Source organism: Pinus tabuliformis, chromosome 2_2 (assembly GCF_031772625.1).
Source record: "Pinus tabuliformis cultivar Carrire ecotype Pingquan chromosome 2_2, CPIR1, whole genome shotgun sequence".
In the NCBI taxonomy this organism is placed as follows: domain Eukaryota; kingdom Viridiplantae; phylum Streptophyta; class Pinopsida; order Pinales; family Pinaceae; genus Pinus; species Pinus tabuliformis.
The window spans coordinates 739,756,747-739,770,440 of NC_142300.1; the positions used below are offsets into that span (position 1 = coordinate 739,756,747).

At 38.6% G+C, this 13,694-nt stretch overlaps 1 protein-coding gene across 3 annotated transcripts in view; it reads right to left on the reverse strand.

Moving 5' to 3' along the window:
* LOC149194778 (E3 ubiquitin-protein ligase CSU1-like) overlaps nucleotides 1-13,694 on the reverse strand; it is a 286,100-nt gene that overhangs the window by 73,727 nt on the left and 198,679 nt on the right. The window contains exons 1-3 of one of the 3 annotated variants that reach the window (XM_089405166.1): nucleotides 13,164-13,435; nucleotides 11,290-11,718; nucleotides 10,887-11,246 (exon numbers count right to left, since the gene is read on the reverse strand). The exons of 1 other annotated variant lie outside the window; for it this stretch is intronic. In XM_089405166.1, coding sequence (XP_089261292.1) covers nucleotides 11,003-11,246; nucleotides 11,290-11,718; nucleotides 13,164-13,402 — 912 coding nt within the window. In that variant the 5' untranslated portion in view covers nucleotides 13,403-13,435 and the 3' untranslated portion in view covers nucleotides 10,887-11,002. Of the gene's footprint in view, nucleotides 1-10,886; nucleotides 11,247-11,289; nucleotides 11,719-13,163; nucleotides 13,436-13,694 lie in introns of those variants that run through there. One more of the 3 variants, XM_089405165.1, reaches the window with a different exon arrangement.

Below are 13,694 nucleotides of genomic sequence, written 5' to 3' on the forward strand. Positions count from 1 at the left end.
AGATATAGAGCTTGAAAGTCAAGGCCTTTCTATTTTTACAATGTTGGTTATGATGATGAAAAATCATCATTGATGCTTTCAACTTGAGTTTGTGAAAATTCTATCACTGCAGCGACTGATTTACTTTTCCTACTTATTTCATCATAAGTTATTCATGATATTACTTCAACAAACATTAAAATAAATATTGCTGCAAATATCACATTGTAATACAGAAACAAAAATATGCACACATTGACACAGTTATTTTGGACTAATGTCCCCGAAAAAACCCAATGTGGGAAAACCGATGCAGCAAGGGAGGATTTTATTATTCAACAAATTTCTTGTACAACAGGATGCCAAACTAGCTTACCCATACATAGACAAACTTCCAGCACTTTCCTAAACCCAGCGTAGGCCCTACTGACCTCTGCTACAGCCTGAAACCCTCTGCGTCAACCTACTAAGGCTCTGCACAACCTCTCTAGGCTTCTGCGTCACTCCTGCAGCCTCTGCGTGGATGACGCAGGCCCTTCTGGCTCTGCGCAGTCTTTGTTGCCTCTGCGTGGCTTCCTCTGGCTCTGTGTCTACCTCTTCTGCGTTGATCTCCCAGTTCTCTGTTCCGTACTTGCTGCCTCCTGACAGTTCTCCAGACCACTAGTTCAATTTCTCAGCAAACCCCGCTCCAGAAATTGAACTGACTGGTCTCCTTTAGTGTGTTCTCCAAGTGCCCCTCAAGCATCCTCTTATACATTTTCTGTTGACATCTCAACGACCGAGATTAAATCCCTAATAAATGACTAAGATTAGATCTGGCTTGATCCATGTTTTTTTGGACCATTCTAACACAGATTCATATTAATATTTTATTTTCTCTAAGTTTAGATTTAGGGACTCCATTAAAAATATTAATTATTTTAATATCTCCTAATCTATTTAGAATCTGCCCAAACCCTTTTTGGGTATTGGAAATCTCATGTGCCTCAACACTCCACCAAATTTCATGGCTAGAGAACATCTGATGCTACCCCAAATCAACAATTGTCCCATTGAGTCATTATGAATACCTCTCTAGTTAAGAGGGAGTGTTGAAAAATGTAACTAATGTTGGCCTTCATAATGTAATAAAATACAATTTTTATCATTGATTACATTCATCATTAATATTTTTATTTTAGTCAAAGCTTGTTCTTCATACTTATTGTTAGAAAAATATTATATATGACAGGGAAATGCAAGACATATAATATGCGGAAAAACACAAACACGTAAAACTAGAGAGACACAGATATACGTGGTTCACCTAGTTTGGGCTATGTCCACCTCGAATAGCCAATCCTTCCTTTTTATTATCCAGCAAAATGAAGAGACACAACCTACAACAGATCCGCTGTAATATCCTCTGTTTTCTCTCACAATCTCACCTATCTATTTCTCGCTCTAAGAATACACTTCAATTACACAGCCTCAATACAATACTCTCATACAAAGAGAGGGGTTGCCTTCTAGGGCAAAAAACCGTAAACTAAACATAAGTTCTACCATCAGATCATCCGCCTAATGAACGGCTCAGATTGACTAGAAATTACTATACTTTTACAAGGCAATTTTACATCTGTTTTTAGCTTCAGGGGCGCTGCCCCCTAAACCCCCCGGGGGGACCACTGGCCCCCGGACCCCCCAGCCAGTGGGGATGGGCCCCCCCGAACCCCCGTGGGGGGGACAAGTCCCCCCCACATGGAGGGGTGTACAATCTTCCTGGGGTATACATCCGGCTAAAACAAAGACCTCTAAATTAGGGTGATAATCATGCTCCACACCCAACACTTATAGGGTCACTTGAGTCAAAAAGAATTTTGATGAGTCAAAAGAAATGTAATTTGAGTCAAGTCCCATTTGGAATTTTGTAAAAGAAAAGAAAAAGATTTTTAGTTGAGTCAAAAACTCAATATGTCAACCCAAGGACCAAGTTGACCCTCCTTGGACAAGTCCGCCTTAAGTGCAGTCATTCGAAACTCCTAGACAACTATAAATACAAGTAAGTTTGACCAATTGGAGAGCTATTCATCACTCATCATCATCACATCAATTTTTGCACAGAAGATAGAAAAAAAATCAATCGAAGTCAAAGGAGATATAAATCACATTTTTTGCCTAGTTTCTGCTCACACGTGCAAGATTTTTGTGGAATTTCAGAGGTACTATAGGGCCAAAATTTGGCCTCTACTTCAGCGCTGAAAATTTCTGTGATCTGACCAAAATTTCAAAGGTTTGACTAGTGTTGAATTTTGTTGACTTTTGAATTGGTTGGACATGACTTGGAGGAGGGTTGACTTGGTTCTTTGAGGCAGTCGTGGTCTTGGATATCCCATTTTGATTTGATTCTATAAGAAAATGAATTTTTGGGTTTTCTCCCTTGTGGGGTCTTGCCTTGGCTTGGAGCTCTGGTGTTCTTTGTTTCTTTGTGATCTTTATGCTTCGAAGTTTTGTATAATTGCTTGATGAAGAAGAACATAAACTCAAAAAAGATAGCTAGTATTCACAAGTAATTATCAAGTAAGACGAATCAAGCCCTAATCTATCAAGCACTTGGTTTCTGAATAGATAGGACCCTCAGTGTTATACAACCCTTGGAAGCTGTGTGCTTATAAGCAGGAAAGCTTTCCTCATAATGTCATCATTATAAGAAGGTATAGGTGAAATTAACAATATGATCTCACTAATACAAGAGGCAACTATAAGTCTTACCCCTCCACAAGTGTGCTCTAAGAACTTGTGTTGTATCAAGGAAAACATTGATGGTTTTAAGGCCCAATTTAAACTCCTCCAATCTGATTGGTTCACCTCAGAGAGAAGTGAGTCTAATTCCTCCAATTTAAAAATTACATTTAATGATGCCCTCATGATCTTCAAGTTTGTGACACAAGTGCAAAGAGCCAATTCCTATTTCTTGTTCTTTCTTCATATCCCTGGGTGCTCTAGCTGTAGAATAGCGTGGACTCCTCTCGAGAGGTTCTGCAGATTTGTTTTGGTCTTTGCTCCATAAGAACATTACTGCCCAAAGAACCAATTGATGTACTGGATTGTTGCTTCCTTCTCTCTAAATTATTTATAGTGCTTGTGAGGCCTTCTAAGACTTTTGTCGTCCATTTACAGATTTTTAAACTCCTCCTTAAGGTGTTTTAACAAATAATTTGCAGGGAAGTATTTTGTCGAACACATTACATGAAGACGTTCCGGCCGATAAGGTGTATGCAATCAATTACCATGGGGACAGTTGGATACTAAACAAGGAGTACTATCACGCAAATTTAATTTACGACGATCAGGAAAACTTCGTCATATACTTATGTAACAAGGACAATCTTCCAAGCATTTACAAAAATGATGCAACTTTGCAGGAATTTCACAGAATTTTCTATTTATATAATTAATTGTGGGAACCTCATAATTTACCGCAGAATTCCAGATAGCAAATCACACTCTGCTACCTCAATTTGACAACTTGCTATGAATTTACTGTGTCCTTTGCCAATGAGTTGGAAAGATAGTGAGAGCATATTCCCAAGAGATGGAAGAAAACTGGATCATATAGATGTGAATTTCTTTCCTGCACTTGTTGGTTCTCTTCAATAACAATTAGTTTTTTTTTTTCAATTAATTATGGATTTAGATCGTTAGATCTGAGATTTTTGTGATTCATATTGTAGATAAATGTCTTTCGGATTAGTCTGGTTGAGTTTCAAACCAACTAATATGGTTCATCCTCAAGACAAACCACATTAATTGGTTTGAAACCTCAACCAAATCTTAATAATATAATTAATCCGAAAGACATTTATCTACAAAAATTTAGATGGTTAAAACTATTTTTTTAAATATTCTTGTGATGAAAAACAAAATCAGCACAGAGATACGATGTATGGTCTAGCACTGACTGTCCACAACAAATATTGTCTACTGCATTGACTGTAACCTTAATTCCTTTAGACGATTTAAAACCTGTGATGCTCCAACCTTTTTTCCATCAACAAAACACTACTGCCGAATTACCCGATTCACGTTCAAACTCAAGCGCAGGCTTAGCATTTGTGATCCCAAACGCAGAGCAATTCATATCTTTCATGGGTTTAGCATGGCACCTGCAGATTCTTGTCATATCTCCTGTGACCAAGACACCGATCCAGTTATTCCCCCGCGACCCCTACACCATGAATCACAGCCCTTTCATTACGCATGTGGACACAGAATCTGACCCTTCGACCCGATTTCATGAAACTTCTCAGTCTGCGACCACAATAATGTCTAGCTCGGCCCACGGACGACTTGGTCTCCAGAAACTTTGATGGGGTATCCCAGCTACTATGATTCTGCCCCGCAATGAAAATTATGCGGAGTAGTCAAACCCTGGTTTTGACTGCATAACCCGAAATTAATAAAAAAAAGTACATTAAGATCTCTAGAAGTCAGGGGATAAGCTCTGAATATCAAATTCTTTGGCGTGTTTATTCTCTACGCACTTTGATCATGTTCAGGCCATTTTTGTCTCGTGGCTCTGTGCGGTGCGAGTGCAGCCTGGAAATTATTAATTTGGCCCCCGGATAGAGCCACGAACCCGACCTTTGAAACCCACGACGTTGGCCCCTGCGGATGCAATAACTCGATTGATCTTCTACTGTAATAACTCGGTTATATCACTGTTTGTCACAGGTTCGACCGATCCGCAATTGATAAATTTGTCTCTGGCGAGAAAACCAACTCTCGTACCATTGTAAAATTTCTAGGAAAACTAACTCTGATATTACTGTATTATTCTTTTATATTATTTAATTAAAATTTTCAGGAATTTTTTTTAGAAAAATTTCTTTAAAAAAATCACACAATTTCATTAAAAAAAAATACCACCACAAATGAATTTGCAGATAAATTACACACAAGACATGTAGCGAAATTCATCCTTATTATAACTAGCATTTGCACCAGATGTTACAAAGGAAACGCCTTAAGGCATAAATTGAAGAATACAAATACAACAAAAGAATACTTTGATAAAGAATACAAATATATTGAACGCTCAAATCAATGCCCCATTAACTGGAACCACTTAGTAGACATATCTATCAACATTAGGATTATACACAATGATCAAGAAATCTCCCATATACAAACAACACCTTCCACAACAACCTTTTGTCACATCCACATTTTAAAAAATGCCTTGGAACGTGATTGGAATCTCCCATATTGCCTTTTTCATTATGCAGATAAATCTTCCATATTGCTATTTTCATCATGAATATTGTTAGTTCATTGTTGTAAAGTGTTAGTGTGTTAAATTCAATACTATAAGTTCGACAAGCGAAAAACATTCCTCAATTAGCATAATATGCATTTTTCTGTCACCGTGTATTTTTCAGTCAAAGAGCACAAGTAACAGATTAACATGTATTTTCCCTTCATTATTTTCATAGAGCCAAGCAATCTACGCCTTATCTATAAAGTAACAAAAACATTTTGGAATAAGTTTAATATTTCAAGCCAGTGTCTAACCTATAAAGTAACAAAAACTTTTTGAAATAAATTTAATATTTTAAGCAATTGACTAACCTAATTTAATAATTGAAAAATTCTCAAAGATGAATTATACTCCATAATAAGAGAGCCAACATTGGAGCCCATACTTTCACTAAAACCAAAAGAAACACAACCACTTATTAAGAAGAAATTCAAGCAATAATAATAAAACAAAAATAATAAACGTTAAAGGATAAAATGGTATTTCCAACACCAGAAGCCGAAACCAGAAGCGAAGCCAAAACTATTATGGAGGATCAAATTTGCGCTGGTCAGGCGGTTAGGGAAGAAGATTTTGAATTCATTTGTGATGAGGTTAATTCCATTAAATGCCTATTGACGGATGCGAGAGCCACCAGAACTTCCAATTCTAGTTCAGTGACCAATTGGCTTAACAGACTTGAGGATTTTCTCACTAATGCTGTTGACATAGTGGAGGAATGCGAGCAGGGCAAGCTTATTTTCATCAACATAATTTTCCGCTATCGAATGGGCAGGAACATTAGGAAACTAAAGGAAAGAATCACAAAGATACACACGGGTGCTAAATATCTCAAATATCTGACCTCCCTCAATGCTACTGTTGGTGTTCAAGCACTCAATGCATATATTGAATCTTCAGAAGAAGATAAAAGAAGAAAATCCTGTGCTCTTCTATCTCAATTTCAAGTGGTGGGATTAAAGGAAGATACTGAAAAGGTCAGTCGGTGGATATTGGAAAATGGATTCAGAGTGATTGCTATTGTGGGTATGGGAGGACAGGGCAAAACCCTTTTGGTGCAAGAGGTATTCAACAACCAAAAGGTCCGAGACAGTTTCGACCAATTTGTGTGGCTTACAGTATCACCCAAATTTATCATAGGCTAATTGAGAAAATCATTTTTCAGTCTAAGAAGTATGACTTTCTAAATTTTGATGTAATATCTAAATTTTACTTTTCTCCATTGGTAAGGTAGCACTCAATGCATATATTGAATCTTCAGAAGAAGATAAAAGAAGAAAATCTTGTGCTCTTCTATCTCAATTTCAAGCGGTGGGATTAAAGGAAGATACTGAAAAGGTCAGTCGGTGGATATTGGAAAATGGATTCAGAGTGATTGCTATTGTGGGTATGGGAGGACAGGGCAAAACCCTTCTGGTGCAAGAGGTATTCAACAACCAAAAGGTCCGAGACAGTTTCGACCAATTTGTGTGGCTTACAGTATCACCCAAATTTGTCATTGAAGCGCTGCTGCTGTCGACGTTCAGACAGATAAAAGTGTCTGAGGAAAAAGAAGGGGGTGTAAAGGGAATTCAGGACAGAATTAACAAATATTTTGAAGGAATGAATAAAAATCTAGAACGAAGACGTTGTTTATTTGTTTTAGATGACTGTGTTAGATCTAAGTCATACTTCCATCCAGTCATTGCCCACGTCTATTGGGAACTTAAAACATTTGAAGTTCCTAAATTTATCCAAAACAAACATCAAAAAGCTGCCCAACCGCTTGAGTGGTCTGAAGCGTCTCCAATTTCTTGATGTTAGCTGGTGTCAACAGCTGTCTAGCATGCATTTGGGGGTTGAAGCCCACAGATATATAGTGTATCTCAATGTGAAGGGCTGCAGAAAGATCAGACATTTAAACACATATACAGAGACCATAAAATTGATTTGATACAAGAACGACTATGGCAGGGTAAGCAACATTACATGCATACTTAATTATAAGACAGATAAACCTGAAGGCCAACACCACTACATTACAGTTCTAACTTGATAGTGCCATAATACTTCAAGTCTACTTCTTTGCTGCATTATTCCTATTACCAAAATTAGCAGCAGCTTTGGTTGCCCTGTCAAGAACCCCAGCAACCATCAGTGCTCCTATTGCAAAATAACTGCTATTGACAGGTGTTGTTCCTGCGTTGCAAGCTGCATGCCCAGCTGTAATCAAAGTTGCTTTTGATATCTTTCCGAAGAATTTGCCAAAATCTGCCACCTTTGCTGCAGCAGTGTCCATCACTTGATACTTCTCGTCTAACTCTTTGGCTTTGCTTAAAGTATCTTTTCCTAGGGTATAACCTTTTGAAAGCATTGTTGTAACCACTTTTACTGCCTGGTCAGCAAAATGGAACAAAAAATCTCAGTTGCTTATCAAGGACTTCAAACTGTCCAATAACAACAATGTTAATATCCTCAGAATATCATAGGCTAATTGAGAAAATCATTTTTCAGTCTAAGAAGTATGACTTTCTAAATTTTGATGTAATATCTAAATTTTACTTTTCTCCATGGAGTAGTCTACCTAGGCGGAGGAATGGCCCGGTTTTCGTCACCGCCTGGAAAATCATCCGGCTCCGGCTGCCGGCAATCCCTCCGCCCTCGGCCACCCTCCTTCTCCGCCACCCTCCCTGGCAATCCTGACATTCCCTGACAGAAAATCCGATCGGAGCTGGAAATCCTGACATCCCCTGACAGATCAGATCCAAGCTAGAATTGCAGCTGTGGAGAGTTATTGCCATTTCCAATTCGAAATGAGGAATTGCGATCCCGCGGGCTGCTCACTCACCTTCCTCCTCGACTCGGCGCCTCCCGCTCTGCAATTCCTCCGCTCTGCAGCTCGCCACCCAGGGACAATTCGGTGACACCTCCGACTCTGTTAACGACTGATTGAGACATGCACCATTTATGTCCTGTATCTGTCGCCGGCAATCGTAAATCCCCGAGTTAGCGAAGATGCCGCAGAGGCATTCAAAGAACAACAATGACTTGGCGTTCTTTACATACGACGAGAAGAGAAAGCTTGGGTATGGTACTCAAAAGGAAAGGCTCGACAAGGACTCCATTAAGCCCTTTGATGCCTGCTCTCTGTGCCTGAAGCCATTGATAGACCCCCTCTGCTGTCAGAAGGGCCACCTCTTCTGCAAAGAATGCATTCTAGAATGCCTGTTAGCGCAAAAGAAAGACATCAAGAGGTAAGATTCGTTATCCTGAATAAACCCAGTTTTTAGTTTTGAATTTTTTGGAGTATTGGGTATTGTTTTCCCTTGATTTGGGCAAATAGGTTCCTGCTACCAGTGTCTTATAGGATGCTATAAGGGTTTTCTCTTTGGGTGTTACTGGTCCTCTGTTGGGAATTGTTCCTGTATTAGGGATTTTCATGGAATCCTCCAATTGGGTTTGTGGGCATTTTCTGTCCCATTTTTTATGTTTTGTTTCAGGTAATGGATTCTTGTTATTAGGTTTCTTGGGGAACTATGCAAGATCAAGAAAGATCGGAGAGAACATATGATTTTTAGATGCGCTGCCCATAAAAATATGCACTATAAATTAAATATAAGTAATGTCTCTTCTTTTCCACAACTACTGGCAAGTGAATATATAGGTTGGTTAGGGAAACTATAGGACACCAATACAGAACAAGTAAAAACTAAAGTCAAATGATGAGGAGCGATAAACCTTCCTTTTTGTAATTAAAGACCCTTTTGACTTGATAGGCATTAACCTCCTTACAAGATCCGCATTACAATCAGGCTGTTTCATAAAGCAAATGCAACAAGAATTTAGCAACAACACAAAATGCTTTCTTTTCTTTACATATTCAGCACATATTCATCGAGGCTCATGCAAAAGACATTGATACCCTATTTCAACATGCATAAAGAAGGATTTGAGGCACACCTCCAAAAGTATGGTAATAAACATGATTCACATTGAAAAGAATTGAGTTAAGCCTTGGATGTGGTAAGTTGTTACTCATTTTTACTAATGCAAATTAGTTTGAGTTTGCTCCATGATTTCTCTTGAGTGGACATTTGCCAAAATTTTATGGTTCCTCTTCTTCATATTTTTCACTTTCCTCTACTTCACTTACTTTGGGATGATGTCAGTTGTTATTACTCCAGGTTACCACATTGCTTCAATCATTTCATCGACCTTTTATTCCTCTTGGAATCTCTTCTATGGGTTCATTGTGTTCTTTGGTGGAAAATTCTTGTACTCCTCTTGGAATCTCTTCTATGGGTTCATTGTGTTCTTTGGTGGAAAATTCTTGTACGGTGGAAATGGTTTTATTGGTTCAACTCCATTTGTTGGACACTTTATGGTCTAATTGCAGCACAATTGGGTGATGTGGATTCTAAGATGAATACAATAGAAGGAAAATACAAAAATACTATATTTTGGGAGAAGCTACTTCTTGGGAGTTGTATTTTACATGGTGTGCATTCATATTTTATTTTCTTTGATGTTTCCTTTTCCATTGAAACATTCAACTTTCAGATTTAGGCATCAAAGAAGGGGGTGCTACTACATACGAAGTCCTGATATATAAAATTTACGCTGTTAAGAATGGATTTCATTGAACTTGAGTGCTGGAAATTAGCTTTATTCCATGGACTACTACATACAAAGTCCTGATATATAAAATTTACGCTGTTAAGAATGGATTTCATTGAACTTGATAACATGTCTGCAACTCCAGAAATCAGTCTTTTCAATCTGTTAAATATGTTATAAAGATTAATGTATATCACGCCAATATTACGAGGGATTTTGCCATCTGTAGCCTCGAAGACTTCCAGTTTTCTCTATAACGAAGATCTAGCTTAATAGAACATTTCCTTTTTCCTTCATAATGATCAATAATGAAAATACAACAAAAATCAAATCTACATAAAGTAACATAGTGTCCATTCTTGGTAAGATTTTTGCTGAATTGACTTGAGCAACAGAAAAGCATGCGAGAGATATGATTGAGATTGGGCCCGAGTTCAATAAGTGAGCATTACAAAATTTTGCACAGAAATTATTTTATCAAATTCATCGCTGGTCACCCATGGATATCAGTAGCCCCCAAGCAGAAAAGCTAAGATACTGAAAAAGAGCAAACTACATATTAAGCCCAATCAAAGATCAATGGCATCAGAAATCGGATATTTTGTATCGCAATTAAATTATACATACAGCACTAGGACTGATCTCTTGAAAACTGATGTTTTAGCGTATTTCGTTCCCTAGTCAAGAATATCTGATTCCATGAACTGCACCCAGGATATTATTACAGCATACATACTATCCAACAGATTCAGACACAGAGGCAACCATATTCTCATACAAATGCCACATATATACTAATACCATGCTTATCATATTCCTAGAACCATGCTAACTGAACAAGGCTGACTAATATATATATCAGAACAAAACAGAATTAAATCCTCCAAACCCTCTTAAAGAAAGCTTAGGATGATATGGAGCAAAAAGTAAATGCCTGCATGATTTTTCGATCACATGCCTGAAAAGAGATGCACCGTCATCCTAAAACTCCAGATGCATAAGAGCCTCAAAATTAGAACACAAAAGCAAATCAAGCTTTATTTGGTCAAATTTATGAAATCCAACAAACTAAAATTCCAGGACTGCTTAATCATATTTGTACATAGTAGTTCAACATGAGTTTGATGTTCATGTTTTAACTGTTGGCCTCATAAGTCCCATGCCAGAACCACTTCCAACATGTTTAAAATCGGTTGCCTCCAAGTGGTCCCCGTGACCAGAAAATCCAGTACCTCCTTTTTCCAGGGTGATCAAATGCTTTTCTTTGCAGCTTCTATTGCAGACAAAACAAACCCCATCTAATTTAACAAATTTCTCTGCACACATTTTGCAATAAATATGGCCACAAGTGCTGATTGCCATTAGTGCATGCCTGTTTGTTAGTGTATCAAGTGCTGATTGCCATTAGTGTATGCCTGTTTGTTAGTGTATCTTTGCAACTAGGGCAAATAGAACTGGCCCCCAAAACCTCAGATTTTTTATCATGTGGATCCTTGGTAAAAATAACTGGAAAAAGAGACTTCAACTTCAGTTTCTCTTTACCCTCTGGGCAGATTGTATAAAGTGAAGGTGCCTCAACTTTTGCTTGAGCCTCGGGAGTTGCTGATGGCAGCCAAAATGCTTTCATTGTCCGAAGAGCCTCCGCTTCAAATGAAGTCACTTTAACACTATTGGCCCCATGAAAACTATTTTTGTCTCGAATGTGATTTTTGTCATTATATTGAGGTACAGCACCATTGTTTTGCTGATCAAATGCATCAAGTTCCTGTTGCCTCTTTAACAACAGCTTCTCTTCTTCCTCCTCCTTCTCCTGTTTTTGATGTGCTTCATAGCTTGCAAGTTTCCTGTCAAATCATACACCGATAACACCAGCAACTTACAATACCCACTCATAAAAAATTTAAATTAAAAACCTAAATATATCAGATATTTTGTACTCTCAACATTGAAGTGCCGGCAACCTAAACTAGTCATTCTACTGATAATGAATAGGGATACAATCCCAGCAACACTCGTTTCTACCATGTAGTATCCAAACTTCTAGCTTAAACTATATGCAACGAATAATATGACCCCATAGTCAAAATATGCACAGTGGCATCCAAAGCTCAAAGCAGATTAATGTCAATTGTGATCAACCTCGGTACTATGATAACTGAGCCATACAAATGTCCAATTCCATTGAATCCAGATTAACAAGAGCCATCAAAGCAGACTAATGTCAATTGTAATCTACCTTGGTACTATGATAACTAAGCCATACAAATGTCCAATTCCATTGAATCCAGATTAACAAGAGCCATCAAGAAATAAATGGAATAATATTATAATCCTGTTGGCCATCTGATGCAGATCTGAAATTCCCAACAAATCAAAAGGCAGTGCCATTCATACAAAATGTAACCATATGATTCCTTCAAAGAAAATAACATAGACCCTGGACAGACATAAGAGCTTTATTCTGGCAGGTGGAGGGAGATCATCTACCCAGGCAAAGAAGGTCTAGTAACCAGTCCAACAGGCTGCAGTCTGGAAGCAAGTTGAAGCACTTGCAGTGATGATGACACGGTTAAAATCTGGTAGCCTTGACCCTCAATACAGTTGACCAAATAGTTTCAGGCTGTGGGTTGTGTTGATGCTGCAACATTGGTGGATAAATGTCAGATGGAAGTCCTAGGTGACTCTGATAAAACGGATGCCATCGGTCACAGCTTCACAGCTTAAAAACAGCCTGATTGTAATGCGGATCTTGTAAGGAGGTTAATGCCTATCAAGTCAAAAGGGTCTTTAATTACAAAAAGGAAGGTTTATCACGCCTCATCATTTGACTTTAGTTTTTACTTGTTCTGTATTGGTGTCCTATAGTTTCCCTAACCAACCTATATATTCACTTGCCAGTAGTTGTGGAAAAGAAGAGACATTACTTATATTTAATTTACAGTGCATGTTTTTATGGGCAGCGCATCTAAAAATTATATGTTCTCTCCGATCTTTCTCGATCTTGCATAGTTCCCCAAGAAACCTAATAACAGGAATCCATTACCCGAAACAAAACATAAAAAATGGGACAGAAAATGCCCACAAACCCAATTGGAGGATTCCATGAAAAACCCTAATACAGGAACAATTCCCGACAGAGGACCAGTAACACCCAAAGAGAAAACCCTTATAGCATCCTATAAGACACTGGTAGCAGGAACCTATTTGCCCAAATCAAGGGAAAACAATACCCAATACTCCAAAAAATTCAAAACTAAAAACTGGGTTTATTCAGGATAACGAATCTTACCTCTTGATGTCTTTCTTTTGCGCTAACAGGCATTCTAGAATGCATTCTTTGCAGAAGAGGTGGCCCTTCTGACAGTAGAGGGGGTCTATCAATGGCTTCAAGCACAGAGAGCAGGCATCAAAGGGCTTAATGGAGTCCTTGCCGAGCCTTTCCTTTTGAGTACCATACCCAAGCTTTCTCTTCTCGTCGTATGTAAAGAACGCCAAGTCATTGTTGTTCTTTGAATGCCTCTGCAGCATCTTCGCTAACTCGGGGATTTACGATTGCCGGTGACAGATACAGGACAGAAATGGTGCATGTCTCAATCAGTCGTTAACAGAGTCGGAGGTGTCACCGAATTGTCCCTGGGTGGCGAGCTGCAGAGCGGAGGAATTGTAGAGCGGAGGAATTGCAGAGCGGGAGGCACCGAGTCAAGGAGGAAGGTGAGTGAGCAGCCCGCGGGATCGCAATTCCTCATTTCGAATTGGAAATGGCAATAACTCTCCACGGCTGCAATTCCAGCTCAGATCCGATCTGTCAGGGGATGTCAGG